General features: G+C 41.5%; 1 protein-coding gene across 2 annotated transcripts; it reads left to right on the top strand.

Annotated features, from left to right (window-relative positions):
* Positions 1–6,615: 6,615 nt before the first annotated feature.
* Positions 6,616–23,821, top strand: sfpq (splicing factor proline/glutamine-rich). Of its 2 annotated transcripts, XR_013969046.1 has the most exons (12): positions 6,616–7,293; positions 8,021–8,209; positions 8,311–8,612; positions 8,719–8,814; positions 8,966–9,162; positions 9,284–9,368; positions 10,225–10,339; positions 10,449–10,494; positions 11,019–11,116; positions 23,367–23,419; positions 23,564–23,650; positions 23,748–23,821. XR_013969046.1 is itself a non-coding variant. In XM_080859744.1 (10 exons), exons 1-10 carry the CDS (start codon positions 6,748–6,750, stop codon positions 14,454–14,456), a joined length of 1,794 nt encoding a protein of 597 aa, XP_080715870.1. In that variant the 5' UTR covers positions 6,616–6,747; the 3' UTR covers positions 14,457–15,404. The 2 variants fall into 2 exon arrangements, 1 of the variants encoding a protein (XP_080715870.1); XM_080859744.1 differs by lacking the exons at positions 23,367–23,419; positions 23,564–23,650; positions 23,748–23,821 and adding an exon at positions 14,337–15,404.
* Positions 23,822–24,417: the final 596 nt, after the last annotated feature.

Genomic DNA, 24,417 nt, shown 5'->3' with positions numbered 1-24,417 from the left:
TTATTCATTCATTGGGTGGGTGTCTCCTGCTCTTCTACTCCTCCTGGGCCAGTCAGGTAGGCTACATGTGGTGTCTTGAGTCATTGCTAGTCAGCAGATACCAGATGTGCAGTAGCTGACCTATACTCTTAATATAACACACTCATCCTTTGTTGTATTTGACCCTCAATGCCTTTGATGTAGATTTGAAGTAGAGCCCTTGCTGGTGCGAGTGGGGTAAGTTGACCTATAGCCAAGGGAATATGAGACATACATTCAAAATTATTATAGTGAATGCATTGGGTGCCTTCCATTTCAGCCCATCATACAATATTTCTCATTTGATAATTAAGATGTATTTCGAATGGGCCCCCCCCCCCCCCCCCCCCCCTCCACTTCTTTAATACCTTGAAACGCTCCTGTTGTTGGCTAAATCTATGTTCCTGTAGGGCAGGGCTCTTCAATTAGTTTGTAGCTGGGGCCGGTTCTTGAAACTGAGGCAAAGTCAGGGGCCGGAGGATAGGAGTAATTACGGTAACTTATAAAGAAATAACAACAACATACTGAAGGAGTCAATGTATTCTATTTTGTAAGTGCTAGAGGCGCATAGGCCCAAGGATTCAAAAATAAAACCAGGTGAGCAATAACCAAGCCATATTAACAGACAATTGAAGAAATGCAATTAACTAACGAAAACATGCACTTCATTGTACATAGATGTACCAACACAACTTTACTGGTCATTATCCTCAATGTTTAAGATTAAACTGATTTGAGTGACAGGCTGAATCAAATGTATCTCCACCAACCAAGTGCATTGCATGGAACTGAATAGAATTGCAACAACTTAAAAGTGCATGGTATTATATCAAGGAAAAGTGTTTCAAATTTCACTGTATCAGTCCTTTAGAATTTCATTCATTTAACTGGCAAACAACTTCCAAGTGCACCAATTGTTTACTATTCTGCCCGTGCTTCTCTGTTTGTGGCATGGTCCCTCTAGCCTGCTAAATTGGCTTGGCAGATAGATAACAGTTTTCCCAAGAGAAAGTCTGAAGCTTGAAGTTCTTTTCAAACCTTTACTTAAGAAGCACTGTAAAACTGAGCAGACATACAGAGTAATCTTGGTAATCTCATCTCGTAACATTAGTTTCTAAAAACAATCACTTAGCATTGCATGTTTAACTGTGATAGAAATTACGTTAGCTTAATGCTAACTTATAGGGGAAATTCCATAGAGACAGCGCTAGCGTTTAGCATATTCATCAAAGTAAACAATTCGAACAAACTACGGTTCATTACAAATGGTTTCCACAAGAAGTACTGTTTCTAAGTAATAACTGATCAACTGTTTAAAAAAATACTTACAGGCAAAGGTTTTCTGGCCATATACATCAGAGTAGGAAAAAAATATACCACTACCTATATGGGTGCATACCGCCACCCACTGCATGTGAGAGTGTACAATAATAAGCAATAGTCACAAACTGTATAAGGCTACCGGAGCTCACTCTGGGGGCCAGGCCAAGGCATCTCAAGGGCCGGATCCGGCCCGCGGGCCGCCTATTGAAGAGCCCTGCTCGAGCAAGTTATCTTCTGTCCAGTCGTTTGAAGCAAACCTTTGAGCTCCGGCATTGGTCTCCCATTATTAATCTTTTCACGTTTGGACTGAAAGTCCAGTTTTGAAAACTGCTTCAGCTTAACAATAAAATCTTCCATTTTCGCCATCAAGGTCAAGTAGAAGTGTAAAAGAAGACCAACGTCAGAACCAGCATAAACCTGACAGCTCTTGCACGCCCCCTTCATTGAGGCAGAGGTTCTGTGTGCCTCACCTCACCATGCATGCGCAAAAACCCAGTTTGGAGCGATTGCGCAATCCTAGGTGAGGCACTGCCTCCCCTGCCCGTAGACATATGCTCCTGCCTCCCCTGACCGCACGTCCCTCGCTTTCTCCCGTTTATTTGAAGCGGAAATGCACAAATTCACCGATTTTGATTATAAAAATGCTCAAAATGATTGGAATCATGCACAAATTACACCTATACCACAGATAAGCAGAGAAATATTAATATTTATTTTATTTAATATATTTTTTCACTTTTCAAGATGGCTCTGCCTCCCCTGCCTCCTCTGACCGCACGTCCCTGAGCTGCAGTCAGGTCAAGAAGAATCAGAACAGCACAGTCAAGGGGGGGGTGGTGGGGGGGGGGGGGGGGGGTGAATCAGCAAAATCATGTTTTAAAGAAAATGATTGTTCAAGGTTCAGATGAGCCTATTAGGCAGCAAGCGAACATCCTAATAAACCAGGAGCGTTTACGAGTCTTCTGGCCAGGAGCAGACATGGCAGGAACCGTCTTTAGGTTCAGATGAGCCTTTGAGGCAGCAAGCGAACATCCTAATCAACCAGGAGCGTTTACGAGTCTTCTGGCCAGGAGCAGACATGGCAGGAACCGTCTCATCACATGGAGTATGAGGGGCAGGAACCGTCTCATCACATGGAGTATGAGGGGCAGAAGTCTCTGCATGCTGACCTGCTAAAGATGGCAATGAGCACTAACTTGAACAATACCAACAGCAAAAACAATAATTATGATAATAATAATTATAATTATAAAACCTACTTAAGCCAGAAATGGCAATGGAGGGAGACACCTTCTTGCTGCCTGTTTTTAGCATCTGCTAAATAAAATAAGAAACATCATTCAAAAGATGAAGTCTGTTACCTTTATACTTTCATGTGTGAAAACGATATATCATGGTCATTGTGGTCAAAACAGGTAATTTGTGGGAAAAGTAAATAATACCAAATCCATATTCCACATGGTCAATGTGTTTTTACTGTACCTTTATCTTGAGCCCCATATAAGGCACCTTCCTGGTTGTCTGCCTATCTGCTGCTCCAGGCCCAAGTTCACAGGAGGTAGAAGCACTAGAGGCTGATGGGGCAGCAGGCACTTCTGTATCACACTGCTGCAGCAGTTCATTTCTCAACGCCGTCAGCAAGATGTTCTCAAAGGAGACATCCTGTGTCTCCACAGCTCTCTGCAGGACGGCCTCAGGTCCAAATTCCTTGAGAAGGAACTTTTCCATGGTTCTGTAGATTGCCTGAATCTTTAGGTTGCTTGGATAAGTCTGGAAGTTTGGAGTTCCTGAGGCACCACTGAACTGGGAGAGGACTTTCTCAATCAACTCTCGAGAGGAGTCCATCATATCAGCAGAGGCAGTTGGTTGATCTTTCATTCTGGCAAACATTCTTAGCATCAGAACAGTGACCAAACAGCCATAGTCGTTGCTGTCTGAACCGAGCACAGAGGCTACAGGGGAGGGACTTCCTGTACTTATCTGATGCTTTGCAATGGAGCCAACTTTACTCTGAACTCTTTCCATTTCTACCATTGATTCCACATGGAGGATATCCAGTACCTGGTGCACCAACACCCCGGTGAACAGATTTAATATGTCTTCAAGTTTCTGGGATGCGGCATTCTTCGCCATGTGTGACTCACTGCTTGCAGTGCCAGATAGGGTGCTTTGGCTCCTGGTAGAGAATGATGTGTCTGTAACGTCATCCACTTGATCAGAGAGAGCAGAGTCAGAATATCTGAATTCTGCAAGGAACCTCTGAATCAATCCAGAATACAGACCGCCATTGTGACCAGCACTTATATCAAGCGGAGGGGGTTGAGAGGAGGAACGTCCCATAGCTGTGTCTTCCCGTACTCCCTCAGTGTCAGCTTTATCGGTATCAGCTGTCGACAACTTCCTGGATGTATCAGAAGATCCGAGAGTAGTTGTTTTCTGCTTCGAATGTCTATCCAGCTCTGAATCAACCATTTCCATAACCATTGAGGTCATCACTCGGGTGAACAGATTGGCCACACTCCTACATTTGCCTAAAGGGGGAATTACGACTTGATCACTGGTTGCAACGTCAGATCGAGAAGATTCCATTTGTTCCTGATAATTCATTTTAGCAGGCAATCTGTGAATCAATCTAGTCATCAGACAGCTGCATACCGCTTTATCCAATCCCAGCAGAGAGGGCACAGGGGAGGGACCTTTGTTCGCATCAGAGAATTGGGAGCTTGGGATCCTGGGAAGGGGAACTCTGGCCGAGGCAGCATCTTCACTGGCATTCCATGCCACAAGAGGAAGAAAATATGGCTGAAGCAAATTCTTGATTGCCTCCTCAGTATAGGAGTAAACCATCTGAGAGGCACTTACTGTCCGCTGTGGAACTCTCTTCGGCGACTCTCTTCGGTTTTTGCCGGCAGCCACTGGAATGGAAGTTGGGCTGCTGTCCTGGAGAACACCCTGAACCTGACTAACGAGGTTCTTGGCAATGTTGTGAACATTCCCACTGGATAAGAGACTTTCCAAGATTGAAGTGATGCAGTTCAGATCATGGGATGTATCTCCATGTTGTTCCTCCATAGTGGCTTTAGATACACTAGAATCAGGGTATTCCCCAGTGTCAGCAGAGAGTCCGGACACAGAGCTCAGATCATCCGTCAGGGTCAGGTTTGAGTCCTCAGACCCCTCTGACTGATCTTCAGCACAAGGGAACCATGCAACAGTTTCCCGTAAGGATGCCAGGGCAACTTTCATCCTGTGCATCATTTCAGTCACAGAACCACCGGTGATTTCAGGTGATGCAGTCGAGACACTTGAGATCACACTGCTCTCATCCGTGGAATCCCCATCGCTCTCCACTGACTCAGTGGAAGTGGTCAGTGAGCTATGGTATGGCACAGGCAATGGAGACCTTTAGTTAAGGTGAAGGAGGTGGACAAACATTCATAGCATTTCATCACTATACAAACTCTTCATGAGATAACTTAATACTCTGTCCCAAGCACATTGGAGCAATGTATGTAACATCAGTGTTAATATTACAATTGTGCGGAGGAAACTACTTGCTGTACTTGCAATGTTATAATGTCTTTGATATGTCTCCCAAAGAATACATTATTTATCCACACCAAAGGGAGGTATTTTTGCTAGGCTATATAATACCTTTCAGTAAAAGAAAAGAAAGAAAGGGTTGTAGATGTTAAGGATGTAGATCTGCTGGCAGAAAAAGCAGCATCCTTCACCACACTGATGTACGCGGGCAGAATCACTGTAATGGAGCTTAGACTCACAACCTTCAAGATGGTCATGCACAGTTCAGAAAACTGCATCCTTGTCATCTGGGGTCAACAAAACAGATAATAGGATGATGACATCTTGATTCAAAAGTTAAATTGAAAAGTTCAATCACCCAGTCTGAATGGAAAAGCAGTACGTAGCCTACAGGAGTGTTCAGTAGGCCGCTGAAAACTATCCAGTCCCTGCCAAAAACAGAAAAGAAGACATATAAGTATATACTTAAGACAATATATCCATTTCATTTCAAGTTCACTCTTTTTGTGTTGATATTTTAGAAACATAACTCACTCTTCAGGGAGATTTAGTATATATGTCTGTAAAGGAGAAAGGTGAAGCTTCTCCACAGAGCCTGAGGCAGATCCTGAGCTTGAGCCATTTAAGAGTTTTGATGAACAACAAAGATCTGCTGTACATGAAAATAAAGGAATACACTTAAAAAACACTTAAAATCAAACGGTTCATTATGTCCGATGACCACAAAAGACACTGACCTGTGTTGGCTTCAACCCTGAATATCTCACAAAGAGTCTTTTTCATTTTTCTGAAAGGAAATGATCAAATAACTATTTAAAGTAGACCTTTTGCTATTGCAGAGACGATAAATGATCAATGAAATGAGTGAACAAGTAGCAATTTACAACTTCAGAATCCTCCATATGTGTCATCGCTGACATCACAACACTCAATTGCGTCATAGAGCAGTTTGAACCATGGGAGGGGGGGGGGGGGGGGGGAGGGAATCCCTGCTGGTAGACGGTAGACGTTTTGGAATAGAAAACGACCCGTATACAGTGATGTAGTCTTATGGTTATAGACTATCACTTATAGTGAAGGTATAAATACTACTAGCATTTATTAACTCTACGTCCAATCCGTACCTTGAATGAGCATGCACGTTTTTGAACAACAAATGCAATGGCCTAGGTGTTAAGTGCCCACACTGAGTGCCGTTTAAATTGAAGTCAACGAATTAGTAGCCTACTTGGTCTGCTGTAGGCTACTGGATATGTTAGAGAGATTTATTTTTTAAACTATGCTTTCGGAGCACCCCAGTAGATGACAGTAGGTGGGGGAAACAGAGTTGCCATTAAATACACCTAGTCAGTACATCCCACAGTGGGTTGTTGGAAATGGGTTCATATAATGGTAATCTGCGGTAAACCATAGACATGTAAACGGCATGTTTACCGGAATGTTAAGCTTAAGCATTTAATACTTCTTGGTTCCAAAGACAATTTGATAAAAACAAATGATTTGGTTATAGAGAGAAAATATTATTTGTTTTCGACCATTTCACTGTCATGGATCGTATTTTTATTTGAAAAATAATGGGAGTTTCTATGTAAACTGCTCTCCGTTAGGAAAGCAACCACTGGGGGCGTAGGTTTTCACTTTCCCTCCCCCAAAGATGTGGGTGGGGTTAAACTACGTGCTCGCCCGGACAAAGGCCAACAACTACGTCAATCAGCAGCCATTTTAAGACAGTACGGCAGTGGCAACGGTCGTCACTCACGCGCTGTCTCGGTATTGTTTATTTAAGGCGATCCGCGGCGAATTCACCAAAGGAATCTCTAAACTTATTTCAATTTTAAGAAGCACACCGTTTACCAAGTAATTATGTCTCGGGATCGGTTTAGAAATCGCGGAGGATTTCAGCGTCGGGGTGGCGGTCCCGGTCTCCCAGGAATGAGAGGTGGAATGGGCAATGCACATTTCAGAAATCAGAATCAACCTTTTCAGGCCCGTGGACCTCCTCAACCTGGACCAGCTCTCGCGAAACAACTCAACAATCTGCCCAATCAACCAAATCAAGTCACTCCACAGAAACCACCAGGGCCTGTCGTACAACCTGGGGTCCAAGTGCAGCAGTCCCCTAACGCTGCTACCAAGCCTCCAACGCCAAGCCACCTAGCCAAGCCAACAACGCCGCAGGCCGGCAATGCAGATGCAGGCCCACCGAAGATTCAGTCGCCTCCTCCAGTGGTTAAGAAAGATTTTTCTTCCCCACAGAGTCATGCAAACAACAAGAACCAGAACAACCAGAACCAGAACAAACCGGGAAATGGTACCGACCAGGGCCGTAAACAAGGTGCTGGTATGGATAAACCTCAACCTAACCTTAACCAACTGAATAAGAATGACGAACAGAGCGAAAAGGCACCGGTAAGTTTAGTGCTTTAATGGAAAGATATGCATATTTTCGGTCTAAAATGCACCTATAGTCTGATATAGTCGCTGTGTTTTCCAAAACGGCGAAGTATGTCAAAAACAATAACGTTCTTTGTCTTCTGAACTGCGTAACGTTTGAGGCCTTGTAGCTATATAGCCATGTTGCTAATCTAGTTTAGCATTGGCTAATCTAATGACTCGTTTGTCGGTGACTCATTGACTGTCCTCTTGTAAATACGTTATTGTTACGCTAACATTAGCAGGAAATAAGCCACTCCAACACATTTCACGAAAGGAATACTGTCAACGACAATTTGTATTTTTTTTTAGGGGAGATGTTCACCGGGTTACGCTAACTAGCATGATGTTTTTGGTAGCATTGTGAAGCTAATCGTCGGGATCCATTGCGGTGTAACGTTATGCAGTCGCAGTTTGTCTATTGGGCCGCCATTTTGTGTTGGAAGACGCACCGTGAAATGGTCATCATGTTGACTACCATTTTCCCAGAATTGTTCTTAAGACTCGTCCGCAAGTCGGTTAAGATCTCAACCAGAATGATAACGGCACTTTTAAACACCCGGCAACGTGCCTTAAAGTGATTAACTTTGGATATTCGAAATTGGGTCATGTACGGTCAATGTTAAACGTGGAATATGATAACTTCCTTCTGGCCGATAAGGCTTGTAACTATACAGTAGTATTAATAATGTTTTTCCCACAGGAATTTAAAGCCACTCTGTCCTTGCTTCGGAGACCTGGTGAAAAGACTTTCACCCAGCGATGCCGCCTCTTCATTGGAAACTTGCCTAATGACATAACTGAAAATGAGTTCAAAAAACTGTTTTCAAAATATGGGGAGCCAAGCGAAATTTTCATTAACCAAAGCAAAGGATTTGGATTCATCAGACTGGTAGGGGTTGCTCACATTTGCGTTTTAATACAATGTATAACTATCAGGCAAACAGAAAAGGACCTGTAAAAAACGTGAATTTTCTATGTGATCCCTTTCAGGAGTCCCGGGCCCTGGCTGAGATAGCTAAAGCTGAATTGGATGATGTGCCAATGAAAGGCAGAATGCTTAGGGTGCGGTTTGCAACACACTCTGCTGCCCTCTCCGTCAAAAACCTCTCTCCATTCGTGTCTAATGAGCTTCTGGAGGAAGCCTTTTCTCAGTTTGGATTGGTGGAGCGAGCAGTGGTAATTGTTGATGACCGAGGGCGGTCAACAGGCAAAGGAATTGTTGAGTTTGCCCACAAGCCTGCTGCCAGGAAGGCCATTGACCGATGCAACGATGGAGTCTTTTTGCTCACCACGTAAGCTTTGAAAATCTTTACATTGTAAAATAAAAAATTGGAAAACATTTCAAAATTTCACTTGCAAAGCATCTCCTCTAAACCTTTTCCCTTTTTTCTCTCCAAGGACACCTCGCCCAATTGTCGTAGAACCACTTGAACAGTATGATGATGAGGATGGGTTGCCAGAGAAACTTGCACAGAAGAACCCAAAATATCAGAAGTAAGGGCTCATTGTGTTCACTTAATAAAAGGGTTTTAATTGCAGTGCACTTTCTTTCTGGTACTGTGGGTAACCACTCATGCAATGCCGTATGCCCTAAACGGCTTTGGAGCGTTCCTCGCATTTTTCTGACTTAACGTTCTGTCTTCAGAGAACGTGAGCAGCCTCCCCGTTTCGCCCACCGGGGTTCGTTTGAGTTTGAGTACTCCCAGCGCTGGAAGTCTCTGGATGAGATGGAGAAGCAGCAGCGACAGCAGGTTGAGAAGAACATCCGTGAGGCACGCGAGAAGCTGGAGAGTGAAATGGAGGACGCTTTCCACGAGCACCAGGCCAACATGCTGCGCCAAGGTGTGTAGACTTTGTTAGACTTGGGTGTTGAGCGGTTTTAAACCCATTTAGTGCTCTGAACTAGTACTGACTTGCAGCAGGCTCTTGCAGTGAGTTAAAGAATACATTTCAACTTCCACAGATCTGCTGAGGCGCCAGGAGGAGCTTCGTCGCATGGAGGAGATGCATAATCAGGAAATGCAGAAACGCAAAGAGATGCAGCTCAGGTAAATAACTTCAACAACCCAACAGATGAAACGTGCGTCCAAATTAGCTGGAAGGTAGCACCCCATATACTATTTGTTGTGTAAATACTTCAAAGTAATCAAGGCCTTGCAAATTACATGTCGAACATCATCACTAGCCCTTTCCAGTGATGCTACTGGCAATTGCTTGCTGTGTAACGAATGACTGTGAAGCCCGTTTTTGAAATTACATGACATTATAGCTGTCACAGGGCTTCCATTTCTACATCTATCTCCACACCCCTATTACTCTTGTTTGAATTAGTCATTTGTGGAGACATGAAACGGTTTTCATATGAAAGCACTGGCCTTATCCTGGTAACTTGCTTGTGGAACAGCAGGTAGGAGTAACCATGTTTTGAAAACGCCTCAAATTCTACCATCCCATCATTGGTCATGTCCCCTTTCATATTTAAACCTCTGAGTTTAAGCTGTGAGGTGTTAATTGCCTCCAATAGATTCGCATCAGAGTGAACCGTAGGACTCACCTTTTAAATGGGCCTTGTTGCTAATCTGGTATTGTGGAGTAGTTTAATTTGAAAAAGTTTAGAGTTGAGTTCATCATAGTATCCAGTGAGTTCTAGTAATAAAAACCATCTTTTCTATACATTCTGAAAATATATCCTCTCTGACATTATCTTTTGAAATTGTTTAAATTTAAAATGCAGGGCCTTGGCGGTTTCATAAGGGAACTCGCTGAAGTACAGCATACTCTTTCACCTCGTATATTGAGAAAGATGGACGTTTAGAAGTCAAGATGGTACCTGACCAATAAATTGTTGTAATCAGTGAACTTAAGGTTCCCATGCTGAATGAATCTTGCCTCTTTTTCTTGCAGACAAGAGGAAGAGCGGCGGAGGCGTGAGGAGGAGATGCTGAGGCAACGAGAGGTGGAGGAACAAATGAGACGCCAGCGGGAAGAGAACTACAGGATGGGAAACTTCATGGGAGATGTGAGTTTAACCTTAAACTTCTCACGTGCACACCCAGACACTACTGCACGTCTTTTGAAGTTTGCTCTAGTTTAAAGTGTATTAAGTCTGTTATTTTTGGTATTTGCAGAGAGAGCGGGAGATGAGGCTGAAGACAGGTGCTGGTATCTTAGCAGGTAAGTCGTTCAGCCCTCAATTGTGAGTCATATTCCTGCTCTGGCCTCAGTTATGATCAAGGCCCTCGGACTTTGGGTTTAAATTGGCCTGTATTTTCCAGACTATTAACCATGGTCTAACATTGATTTTGTTAATGTTGTTCAGCCCTGCCGTTAATACTAGGCTGTGGCCTATACATAGGAATGCTTTTTGTTTGTCTGGAAGTTGTTAATGTGCACAGTAACTCTGCCAGGTTGAATGCCCCCCCCTCACATACTAATCCTATGTTTCAGGTAAAAACCATAACGCTAAATAAACTCTTCAGTGTAGGAGTGAAGGATTTTTTTGGCTTTAAATGCCCACCTCATGCAACTTCTAAATCGCTAGTATCATTCGCACCATAAGAATATAGCATTTAGTTTTACGTGAAAGAATGTTGTTACCCTGAATAAACGATTTGTAATGAGTTAATTTAGTTGGTAGCCAGTAGCCTGGACCATCTGTTAAGTTTGTCCAAATATTCATAAATGTGTATCCCTTTCAGATGCGCCCTTTGGCACACCAAATCCAAAGTTCTTGGGAGGGCTTGGCTTTGAACAAGGCCTGGGGGGACCTCCACCAGGTGGACTGATGGGCGAAATGGTAATGTATCCCTTCATGGGAGTTTTTTTGGAGTGTGTGTTTGTGCGAGTGTGCCTTTCACTTTTCATAAGTGAAGGTATTTCTTGTGAGGTGAAGCCCAGAGTCCTGGCCTATCCTTCTATGCAGTCTGAAAGTGCACTGTCCAGCAGTCAACATCAGTTCCTCAATCATGTGGTCAGTTGGTGCTGCAGAGCCGGTCAATCTGTACTAAACTCTGACATGCTGTTTGGATGCTTTGGCATTTTTAGTGATTGTAAGTCCTGTCTGAATTGTGACATGAAGACAGGCAGGTTTCACACTGCACTATGTGTACCTGGACTACGCTCTGGTTTTTAGGTGTTTTTGTCATCTTTACACTGTCTGATGTGAAGCACTTAAGCCACCACATGAAATGGATTTCTACGCGGTGTACAATGTCCTTATTTTTTACTTGGTTCAGCCATGTAACATCAAGTTGGCAGTGTCGCTACACAAGTCCACCATGGAATGGACCCGTTGTGCAGTAGTGTTGTAATTGCTCCGTAGTGCTCTCTAGTACACAGGCTTCGAAAGATGTTAGTGCAGGTTGACGGTTTTTGCAGTACATTTTTAGTCCCTGATGTCTTTCTAAGGAGTTGACTGGCTGGTTTATTTTCAATTGAGGAACTTGATGTGACTGCTCATTTTGTGCACTTTTGACACAGTTGCCTTGTGGCTGAAATACCTGACAGATGTTCAGAGATTGATAAATCGTTTTGTGAGCCTCCTACCCTAGGGGAGTGGGGGATGTAGGGGAGAATAAAAGAATGGCTTTATAGTATGACTGCTTCAGTCAAAATGTCCTCTACTCCTAATGACTGAACAAATTGAATTGAACGGCTAACTTGTATTGTCCAAGAGATGGATGTCTCACTCAAAAGTGACCCAGACATTTAAGTTTACCAGAAGGAGTGATATGGTACATATAAAACTTTTTTTTTTTTTTTTTTTTTTAGTTAGTTCTCTGGTTTTGACAATAACGCAGCTACCACAAGTTAAGAGTGGACTTTCATACCGTAGTGTTGAGATGGCATTAAAGAGCTCTTCGTCAGCATTCAATCCTGAATGTCTGACCCCATAGAATTAACATTTCTCTGAAGGTTGGGAAGAGGGTAGTGCTGACAATGTAGGGCTTGCCCTTTATTCGTGAGAGCCGAGCTGCTCAGTTTTGTGATGTTAAATAAAATAAGCTCCTGCTTTTGGCTCTGAAATACTTTTTGGGGGGAGGGATTTTTTCCCCCTCTTTTTTGGGGGGCGGGTCCCTTTCCTGTGAACAGGATTTTTTTTTCTACTCATAAATGGTTCAGGAAAGATGAAGACTGAAATTGAAATGAACCTGAATTCAATCATGGCTTACCAAAAGTTTGAAGGACTTAAAAGTAAAACCTGGTCTGCGTTGCCTAAAATGCTAACGAAAATACTTTCCATACCATACACTCCACTACCCAGACCCATGTAGGCTACACCACATGCTATTCATCTTAAATAATCGTTTTTGGTCTAATATTTTATCACGCTGGACTTTCAACTATTGACTTACAGTAACATATAGCGCTCTACATGCAAGTTATACTGCGTGAACTAAATGGATCTCTTCCCATCCTCTCCAACATTAGACTTTTAGTGCAGATGGCACGTTTCATGTGATCGGCACTTTAAAAAAATAAAATAAGACGTATGTTGAATGTTTTAGACACATTCAATTCAGAAATCACACTCCTATATATATACACTATGTTTTGTAGCTCACAAAGTCTGTTACCTTGTTGCAATAGTTGTAGTTCCTAATTTATGGTCCAAGTGGATTATACATTGTATATCACTGGAAAAGCATAATCCACGAGGATACCTTTCCTTAAACTGTGGAAGTTATAAAGATTATGGCAGATATTTAAGTGTCAAGTTTTAAGTCGGTATATGACCTTGACGACGAATATGAAAAACTGTTTCTGTTTTAAGGTTCAACTAAGTTTTAATTGCATTTTCTCAAAGCTCTAAAGTTTTACTGAAAGAGGCTTTAAACACTAGCAATTTCTGACTTGAACTGAATTGAAAAATATTTAACGAAACTTTTATTATTCAGACGATTAAATTGAAATGACACGCCTGCATGTCTAAACCTCCAATCTGTCAATTCACCGGCTAAAGACATTTTTGGCAGAGATTGGTTACATGTTATTTTTCAAAACTCATCCTGCTAGGAGACCAAATGGAGACTAGTAACTAAAGCCTTAGTACATTTATAAAGTGTCTAGTAAAGAAGCATTCCGGATCAATTGCTATTCGCGAACGATATGCTAGCGGCTAAAACTAACAAATCTCTTGAAATGGGCTGACTTTGAAATTATGACAAACTAGTTACTCAACAACTGTCCTAACAGTCAAACATCAAGCAAGTGCAACACACAAGGCAAATAAGCTACTTACTAGTTCGGCAGACAGTTAAAAAGCCGGGCGGTGTCAGGCAATCTTACATTTACCAGTTATATGCCTATGGACCCTGGTATGGCACGGAGGCTATTCTCCGTAGCGCCCCAATTTTTTTCAAGCTGTTATTTTAAGGTAAAACTGCTTATCCTAACCCTAATCCTGAAGTATAATTGTTGCATACTGTTACTTTAATATAGCATTCTTTAATATAGCATTCATTAATATAGCGTTAATTAATATAGCGGTGCATAAGCCAGTTAATGTAGACAGCTTGAATTACATTAGCCCTCTCAAATGCACAGTCACCCATAGAAACACATTTAATGAAAGTACAGGCTTTCCTCATTCAAGGCAAGTGCATTCGGTTGTGGCAGCAGAATGAGACCGTTAAGCTGGAATATCAGGGCTGTCTTTTATGAAATGTCTCCACGCCGCTTGGAGCAAGCTGTGATGTAGGACTTGACTAACAGAAACATTACCCTCTCTTCCTTTCTATGTGACCCGTGGCACCTGTGGATCGGCATATTGGAACTGTTTCAACCAACGTTTTCCTTGGACTCCTACCATTTTTGTTTTCCTTTATACATGCAAATCCCTGTTTCCTTCGGCCTTACAAATGGACTCCTCCCACACACACACACCCTCCTCCACCCACCCACACACACACACACACACACACACATACTCACTCACTCACTCTTGACCACACAAACACTCTTGACCACACACCCACTCTTGACCACTAAACCCTGTGGGGTGAACTGAAATGTAGAGAAATGAGCGCTTCCCCCAGGGAGGCCCAGGAGGCCCCAGAGGGATGGGCCCAAATAACCCCGGGTTTGGGCGGGTGCGTGAGGAGTTTGACGGGCCTGCCAAGAAGCCCCGGTTTTAAAGCTGTCATCAATTCCTTTTGATAAAATACGCTTTTGTGTAGATTCTTGACACCTTGAGTCATGATTTGATGTATTTGAGGACTATATTACATTTTAAGCTTGAAGTCTTGTCTGTTTTGTGGCAAAAGTTCCTTTTTTGCATTTTATGTTGTACTTGGAATAGATGGGATTCGTTAATAACTCTTAGTGGTCTTTTGGCCAGCCCTTTCCCTTGTCATGTCCCCTCCACTATATCATGCTCTGTGATGTGACGTGATGGTAAACTTCATCTTACCTTCGTGGCTTTTTTTTTTGTTTTTGTTTTTTTGTTTTGTGCCATTTAACAGTAAACCCTGTAACTTCACAATAAAGAGTACAGTTGGTTATTTCCAAATATTCTAAGTACGTTCTTGGTTTTGGCAGTTGCGCTTGCTGCTCACTAGTCATGAGGAATGGATGGGGGGCGGGTCCTTTCATAAAATTGAGCTGTGTTGTCGACTTCTGTACAAAAATCCTGAGCTTTGTTTCGGCACAGTTGCTTGATTAGTTGACGAAGCACAGCAAGAGAGGGGGGGGGGGGTTGAAACTTATGTTGCACAAGACTCGCGCTAACATGGTCTTTAAGTAGCCGTCGTCCCTAGTGTCAAAATTGTGTAAGTTAACTGAATCGATTGGGTAGTCAGGGTATCTTTAGTGACGCCCTACTGCAAAGTTGCCTAATTTAAATTCAGTTAGAAGACCCTTTAATGTCTTGATGGTGAAATGGACAACTGCCATCTCTATTTTATCACAAGTGATTTACAAGTTAAATGTAACTTAAATCACTTCACAGAGTACTTAGATGTAGGATCAGTTTAAATAATGGCGTACATGGAAATGTTCCATGCAATGAACACTAGTCAGTGTGAGTTCCAGAATTGGACTTCGTAATAAATGTGTTTCTGACAGTAATAAAGTATCAATGAGAATCTCGCCTGTCTTGTGTTGTATTTGAATGTATAGATATAACTTGCCAACTAAAAAAGCAACAGACTTATCTTCAATTTAAAACTGGAATTGATGGCAATTATTGGCATGGCATGACTCTTGCATGGCTAAATTGGGAAGGGGGACTCGTTTGCGCAGATGAAACTTGACTTTGCCATACAGTTTCGTTTTTTTTTTTCCTTCTGTTCTAGCCATACTGGCTGGTGGAGGCCATCCATCCACCCACTGAAAATGTTCCTGTAGAAGTCAAATGTAGTTATCATTGCCATCTCCCATCTACTGCAGATTTGTTATTGATAATGACCAGTATTTTTTTTTCCCCCAATGGCGTTTTAAAGTGGAACTTGTCCAAAGGCACACATGTTATTAGACTTGGCTGGATGGATATGGGATGTTTGCATGGAACAAGATGGCTAATATCGACCAATTGCAACTGCCATTAGAGGACTGGGCAAAGTAAGAAGTGGAGGTGCATGGTACTTTTCCTCATACACTGCTTGGTGCAGGTTTTGCAAAGAATAACTGAGGAGCTGAGTGACAATTAAGTTAGTGCAGGATCAATCGCAAGCTGCAGCTCGGTTTTATGGAAGAAAGAAAGAAAGAAAAACGGCTATGTAGTAAGAAACTGCAGTTGCCCACATGCTATGCCTATGCTAACTCCGCCAACACCCTATGGGTCTCATTCATGAAACCTTAGTAGATTTTTGAGTTTTTTTTTAGCCGTGAACTAAAGTTGCTCCGTAGATCTCCAGATATTTTGTAACTACATGCATAACTTGCTTTCCAGATCCGAGTGATTGGAATTGATCAAGTACTCCCAATTTGGGAATTGTGCCCTTGAATAACTTAATTATTGCCGTAAAGAGGTTTCGATTTCCAAATGGCAAGATTAGCTATTGTCTGTCCAGAGAGAGAGTAGGGCCACTCTAAATTTAAGATGGTTTTAAATGATTTATAAAACACAACACCTGTTTGAGATATGGTAGTCCCATCACGATAATACAATTTTTAATTGGGGTATGAAGTTCCTCAAATGCAGTAGCAAATTTTTTTTTTTTTTTCAGGCATATGCAGTGTTGTGGAATTTATCAAATGTTTTATGGCTTAAGATTTTGTCAAATTTTACAGTGATTAGATTCAATTCAGTCTTCAATTGGAATATGTAACTTACACCAATATTTACGTAAACTTCCAGAAATCCCGGCTTGCACGAGATTTAGCCCCTACTAACAATTTACACACAAATTCGCTCTACTAATGTTTCATGCATGAGACCCTGTGGCCTCATGCTTACTCAAACCAACAATAATCTGATCAATGTGTTAAAAACTGTCATTGTTAACTGTCCATGAAACGTTAATTTCGTTTTTTTTTTTATTACATTTTTTTAATTCAGTGTATGAACCATATACATTTAACTTGACAGCTTGTTAAGAGACATGGCCATACCTACCCATTGTTTTGTTGATACTACACTTAGGCTACTAGACAGGAATTCTCCCAAAAAAGCTGATGCTTATCTAAAAGGTAATTTCAAACATTAGATGACTAAATTAGATTATTTATTTTGTTAAAGTGATGCTAACTGAAATTACTCTTCTGTCAGAAATGGATTGCCATTATTGTTCTGTTTTTATGTTTCTTTTAAAGAGTAGATATTTTGAAGTCTACTAGCTTGTATGCTTCTTAAAAAGCTCTACAGGACCAAGAGTCTCACTGCGTCCACTCCTGTTTGGCCCAAACTTGAGATTCATCACACTCCTGTCAGTACACCAGACAATTTATGGATCTTTAATTTTAAATTCAGAATGAAACGTTTGTCACTATTCTATCCCCGATCAAAGCCTTTTAAAGTGCGCTGAACTATGCAGTAGTCTCTAAGGCAATTGCATAAAGAGCAATATGACATTAACTAGGTAAAAGGTAGATATTTTTTAAATTAGATTTACGTTAGGTATTTAGGCCCCTCTCTTTTATTATATTCCCAAATGGAATGTTGAAAGTCTGAAGTCTGCTTGATGACGTAAAAGCAACATCGGTAAGCCAAACAATGTAAAATCTTGTCAGGAAACTCTTATGTCTTGATAATTCCTCATGGTAGTGCTGACATCTTTTGGGAGACCTGTAAACTGAAATCATCAGCTCAAGGAGATGGTGCTGTAAACGTTCTCGGCTATGGGACTTGCCTGCCTGGTGTAGAAGATGAGTAGAACCTGGTATCTGTTGAGTAGTTTTACTCAAACATCCCCCTGGATATGTGCTGGCCAACAGTCTTGGTGGCAAAGAGGACCTTCAGGTAACCCTGACTATTGACATGTCTGTGTTGTGTTTGGCTCTCTGTACATTTTTCTCTCTTAACAGGTGATTCACGGCATTTTGTAAGGCTGCAACATCTGTTTTGAACCAAATGGTCGTTACCCAGCCCTCATCTGTGTAGTCATCGGATTCCTCCTTTGCTATAAGACGACCATAGAGATGGACTGTTGCTAAAAACAAGTCACAATGGGAAAGTTGTGACTTAAGTCTTCCCCATTTTAACACTGCTATTGAGCCCTGTAGTTTAGGCTACTGGAAGACTTATGCTATTGCACAATCTCCCCCAAGGATGGACATATGGACAGGAAAGCTGAAGTACTAAACTTAGGGGATGACTTCTGCTTTCCTTTTAAGACTATGAAGAGAGTGCTTAGATAAGCAAGTTGAGCAATTATTGTAAAAACATAGGTAGTGAAAGACTTGAGAACCACAAAAGTCAAAGGTTAAAAGTATTTGTTAGCTAATGTATAAGTATGGTACCTCATAACTGAGATGTATTTTTCTGATTATATGGAAAATACATCTGTTTAAGAGAGCCCCAGCATTTATTTTATCAATAGGACGCAGGCATATTAGGTACAGCCTCAAGAGGTGCAGTCACCAGGATTATCCAGTGTTGTCCATAATTAAATCAATGTTTTGTTCACAGGTGTGGAATTTAAGCTGCTGACATTTGCTCAAAGTCCCCCAAACGGCAGGCTAACAAACTGACTTCAATCTAAGGGCATAAATGTGAAGTCCTGGATGAAAAGCAAGTTCAGTCAGTGCGAAATTCATAATTTAACTTGCAGCTTTTGGTTAAATACTTGTACGATGTAATGTGGCAATCGTACCCCCTGTAGAAAAACTCAAGGATATATCCCAAGTGTCCTGTAAAAAGTTAGATTCTTTAGCAGGATCTTGAAATAGCAACAGCTTTGCATTTCTGCCCAATTTAAGCTTCTGCCACTTCTCAAATCTCTCTAGTCTTGGGGATTGCCCTGAAATGAAACCACAATAGTCAGATTCTCTCTGATGCATATTAATTGAACAGTTATAATCCTAAACTGGTAGCATTGTGGACCACAGCAGTTAATACATTATTCAGGGCTGTATTTGGTTTACTGTGCAAAAATTATTACAGGCTACATCAAAATATCATCTTAAATGTTGTCGGTTGTTTGTAAGGCGCTTACTGAAACCATTGAGAGTTTATGTAGAGCCCAATGGACATCAGAACATCTTCATGATTTAAGTTCTTTGGTGAGCCTGGTGTGAAGCACTTCAAGAACAGATTTACCGATGGCTGCAACATTGCCCATACAATTTTGTGATGTGAGTACCAGTGAAAAGTTATATTCATCTCTTTCTCTTTCAGCCCATTGTTGGGACATTTTCTAGTCCTCTGCTGTTTTTAAGAAGTTGCAGCTTTTCACAACAATCATTTTCTGAATATCTTTTCTCTGAATACCTAAGATAACTAAAACTTTTTTGCCCTTGGAAAAGGATAAAGGCTTTCACTCCGGTTCTCCGAATTTTTGTTCCCTCTTAAAAATCAAGCACACCCAAAGCAGGCCTCCAGCATGTAATGTGGTGTGATTCCCTGCCTACATATGAAAAAAGGCGGTATTCAAAGATGGACACAAGTCTTCAACCTCACAGTAGAACATGGCTCACTGTTGTTACAATTGCAACAATAGTTTTTCATAAGTTATCTAATGAGGCAAACTGATGATGCCCAGCAAGTTAACCATTTAAATAAAGAGTCTCAACCCTGTTAAAGGCCAACGATATGCAGAAAATTATCATTACAGATAAGCTTTACTTGTAGTTTTGAAGGTATTCTGCATTTATTTCCCAGCCTATTACACAGTTAGTGTCCAGCACTAACTGTAAACCTAAGCTTGAGGTCTAAGACAAAGACTTCACACAGGGTTTGTCTTCTCCATACACAGCCCTGCTTGTAGGGCCTGATATCTCCACAGAAAGCTTTAATTTTTTGCTAAAGGCAGACCTTTAGACAACCGATACCTGTTGGTGGCAATTAGGGGTGGGGAAAAATCGATTCTTCGATTTCTCTTTAGAACGATTCTGTTTCGATTCAGAAAAGTTCATAATCAATTTTTTTTTAATTTAAAATACATATGTTTTCACATTCATTTTCCGTTGAAATGCAAGCGGCATCGATTATTGCATTGTTCATTGTCATAATTGTGACAAGGAAAAGCTTTTTCTCTAATAAAAAAAAATAGAGAAGGTAATTCATCTGTTGAATTGTTTAATTATCAAACACAAAGTAGGAAGTGATTTGAGACTCTGAGTAGCAAACTCAAATGTTATAAAAAAAATCAAGATGCATCGATAATCGTTTTATCGGTTTAGAATTGATAATCTGTTTAGAATCTATAATCGTTTTAGAATCGAATCGTTAACCTCCTGAATCGGAATCGAATCGTGAGGTGCCAAGAGATTCCCACCCCTAGTGGCTATACTAGCTCCCCAACAGTATTTGGTGTACTCTAGTCTAGCTTTTTGTATCGACCTGTCCTCTGAAGCTGGGCTGAAGTTCTCTGAAGACTTTTCCATAATTCCACAGATGCCACATACGTAAACCCACCCACCCATCTTTCAACCTTTCCTCACCTTGGCTCTCTTCGTTCGGTCTTCAGGGCCTCAGCTCCTCTGAGAGCTCCGTCTCCTGAGACAGGAAGTGTGTGTGTGTGTGTGTGTGTGTGTGTGTGTGTGTGTGTGTGTTTTGTGTGTTGAATGTGTGCCGGCATGTTAGCTGTGCGGTAGGAGGGTGCACCTGGCCAATTGCATATGGATGAGGATGAGTAGTGCTGCAGAAGTCAGTGGACTGTTGATGCCTGGACTTATGTGCATCACCAGGTGTTCTTACAGATCAGCATAAGAGGTAAGTCTTCTCGTCCCTGTCTCACATTAAAACAAAAAGAAAAGAAGAGAGATTGAGTAGTGACCGAACGAATCCTCCTGAAGTAATGAGGAGACCCTGGCACTTCTGGCATCACACTTCTGAAATGGATTCACAGTGCAGAACATGTCGTCATTGTGTGTCCCTGTGGGACTTGTATACCTTCAACGGTGCAGAGCACCACATCAATTTCTGTCGCTGAATTCAGCTGGTGTGTGTCGTGCTGGATTTAGGAATGCGGGATAAGTGGCGAAGAGCAGCCTACGAAATATAATGTTATGTGATGTGTACTGCAGTTCACTGCATTGGCTCAAGAATGGTCTGTGATTTGTACCGACATAATCAAACACTTGAATCGGCCTCATGTGAGAAACTTCAAGGAGGATTGTTTTCCAACAATGTGGCAGTTGATGTGAAGTTCAATTTAGAAAGACAAAGCTTTTTCAATAGTAGTCATCCATCAGTCCTCATGTACAAGGCAAGTAACCTCGCTTTTGTTGTCACTTTTGAGAGGTCGTATTTTCCTACCATTTTGTATGAAATGGCAAATCCACATGACTCGCCTTATAGGCATATAATTATGACGCTGAACTGAAACCTAAGATGGACTATAGATGCCCCTAAACTGTGTTGTAAAAATAAACCTTTGCAAATGGATGTTATCTTAACATCATTTTGTATCCTCCTAGGGCATTTCTGATCTTATCAGTTATGCAAAAAATGTATAGATTTTTTTTTTCATAAAAAAGGCCACAACTGCTTATTCAGCTTATCTTATATGACCGCATCTATTGGTTTGAGTTGTGCTCTGGATCTATCTTGGGTTTTCACAGCAACCGCCTTCATGATTCACTTATCCACACTAGCACTGATCTTTTTTTTTTTTTGAGAAAGTGACTTGTGTAGTTTCTATTAAGTGCAGTTAAAACTGCCTTCTTGAATGATCTATTATGGCAGATGCATACTTTGCTCAGATAATTGATAGATAACACGTCCTTGTGAAACATGCATATGCGCACACATTTGTGCATGACTTCGGTCAGTCACTGTAGGTGCTTTTGACTCCTTCAAAATAGTTTTTAAGTTTTACAGATATAATTTTTTATTATGAACAAACCTTAAACAGTATATGGGCTGTAACTTTATTCTACTCCTAAATTAAACTTAAGTTGACTTTTAGGAACTCTATCTCTCAGGATTAAAGGACATGCAGCTCTGACACTGTGTATCATTATCTCTCTTCCTGCTGTTCTTTGGTTTCTCTATGTCCTATGGGTTGCCTTCAAAGATGTGATTGTTTTTTTTTTATACTCAGTAATCATTATACTGGCATTGTTCTGCAGAGGCGCCGTGCGATACTCTGGACTGCACGAGCCTCTGCCCTGTGTTATCATGAGCCTAGCATCATAAGTCTGAGTGTGAGGCGGCTTGGGGAAACAAAAACCTGCATCCAGGTGCTGAAGTGTTCTGCCTGTGAGTATGGGCCAGCCTGGGAGCTGGCTGGAGGTGTGTGTGTGTGTGTGTGTGTGCGTGTACAGTAGGTGTGTTTGTCTTCTGCACTGTGATCCATTTCATCTACAATCCCCCCCTGCGGAGTGGTCCTACTCAACTGCTGTATGTGGTCTAGAAACCCATCTGAGGTGTGATGCCAGAAGTACCCATCAGGGCAAACAGTCGATGCTGTTGTGGAACCGGAAAAGGGAAACGAGCAATGCGGACCTGGCACGGGTATGGCATTAGGACTGGCACCAGAAGACTTGAGTTGGGGGGGGGGGGGGGGGGAGTTTGCCCTTGATGGCAGACCTGTGTATATGCATTCCTGCGTTGCTGTCTGAAGAGGTCAGTCTCAGAAGATGCCCGTGAGACAAACAGCCCACCAGCCCTGCCTTTAAATCTGCACGTCATTGCCATAGGCTGTGCGTCAGATTATCTCCAGTTCATTACACAGTATGCTCTCTATATTCCTACCTTTCCAAATGAGTATAACATGCCTGTGTGTTTACTTCCACCTCACTGTCACTCTTTCCATGTCGACATATGGATGTGGCATTGGCTATTGGATCAGATACTGGTAGATTAATGTCGTTGTTAGTTTATCTACTGTCAAAGTAATGTAATTTTGCTTTTTCAGCCTACTTTACTAACTGGAATTATAGCCAAATGTGCAGCCTATGCACTACATTGCTCCATAGAACACAGGCACAGCTTAGCGAAGTATGTATATTTTGTTAACCTAGCAATCCATTCTATTGGAATCAAATTTGTAGCCTAAATTGGTTAACATGCTATGCATCAGAATAAGAAAATCATTTTAGCCTGATTTCAACCAGGTTTCAATCACAATCCACTGAAGCTCTCACCATTATGTTTGTCAGGGTCACCTTGTGAATCCAGTTCAGATGTCCTTTTTCTTTGGATGCAGACAATCTGATTATATACGTAGTTATCTTTTCAGCGTCTGGTTACTCAACGTTGCACATGCGGTTTTACCACTATCTGGTTCAACAGTCTCTGACTTAATGCATGATTATCCTCCAGTATTAGTTTCCGTTCAATAATGCCTACATCACATCAGTTGATCCTGTACTTTCAGGAACATCAGGTGTACGTCTTCTAGCTACTGTGTTGGTTGAACAGGTGTGCATTTGTTATGGTGTGTGAGGGGTTTGTTCTGCAGGTGTATCTCTGTGTGCTGATTGTGTTTCTTCTACCACAGGGACCCTTACCCATTGAAGGAGGCTGAGGACCCCAACAGCACTGAAGTTACAGGTATGTTAGACTTATTTATTAATGCTCATACACGATAGCTAGAGTTTAGTGGAATGCTTTCTACTTTTATATACCACTGAGCCATTTTTACTGCCTTTTACAAAGATGTATAAACATATCTTATCCATTGTGTGTGTTGGTTAGTGTAAACAGGTCTGTTGAAGATGCATATGGCTGTCGGTATGAAGTCATTCGCCATGTGGTTGTGATCCTGAGCTGATCGAGGTTCAGGTGAGTTGGGTCCATGTCCGTCTGTCTTATTTCTTTGCTGTAGACTTGAGCACTACAAGACTCATATTGTTTTTATTCCCTTCTCTCTTCCGTCCAGACAAAGGGAAGGGACATCCCAGATGGAGACAGGACAGGAAAGGAGCAGCGCCCACTACGTTGGATCATCCTCCATTTACATTTCAATAAACGAAAGAATGATGGACCATTAAGTCTTGCGTCTAATAACTATTAATCTTTCTTCATAGATTTTAACTTAGTGAATGGATTCCTCTTCAAGGTTCCTATGTGTTCCTAAAGTACTCCCATTGATATCTTATATGTAAACATCTAATTTCTAGGACGTATCACAATGCTACAGAATTCAGAACAAATGTTTTTCAAATAATTCAGTTAAGTTCAATTTTTATATTAACACCAATAACAGTTAAAAAAGTCTTTGGCCTGGACCCCAAAGTATTGGTTGTAGAACAGCTTAGTTGGTGGGTACACAGAGTAATGAAACAGAACTGTCAACGATGGCATTTCTTTATATTCTGGACAGTATGTATTAATAAGCAGAGTAGAATTTGTGTGTACTAGCTTAGTTGGAATGGGCAGCTTTAAGCAAAAGGATTCCTGCAGGTAGATCGAATAGAAGGACTGGCCGCTTCCCACAGTTAAGATGGGCTCCTTCACTAGGCCATCTCCACTGGGAGGGAAAGAAAAAAAGAGAAAGTAAGTGGACAAAGCAAAGTTGCCCTTTATCTGTATTTAATTATGTTATGGTG

Source organism: Sprattus sprattus (assembly GCF_963457725.1).
Source record: "Sprattus sprattus genome assembly, chromosome: 20".
Taxonomy (NCBI): domain Eukaryota; kingdom Metazoa; phylum Chordata; class Actinopteri; order Clupeiformes; family Clupeidae; genus Sprattus; species Sprattus sprattus.
The sequence above is the reverse complement of the archived record's forward strand: the minus strand, read 5'-3'. Positions and strand labels throughout refer to the sequence as shown.

What these genes read in the sequence shown, in the direction of transcription:
- sfpq (XM_080859744.1), top strand. Translation starts at nt 6,748, where the DNA reads ATGTCTCGGGATCGGTTTAGAAATCGCGGAGGATTTCAGCGTCGGGGT. An exon ending in AAGAACCCAAAATATCAGAA is followed by an intron (nt 8,815 to 8,965) that starts GTAAGGGCTCAT and finishes TTCTGTCTTCAG; the next exon opens with AGAACGTGAGCAGCCTCCCC. An exon ending in AGGTGCTGGTATCTTAGCAG is followed by an intron (nt 10,495 to 11,018) that starts GTAAGTCGTTCA and finishes TATCCCTTTCAG; the next exon opens with ATGCGCCCTTTGGCACACCA.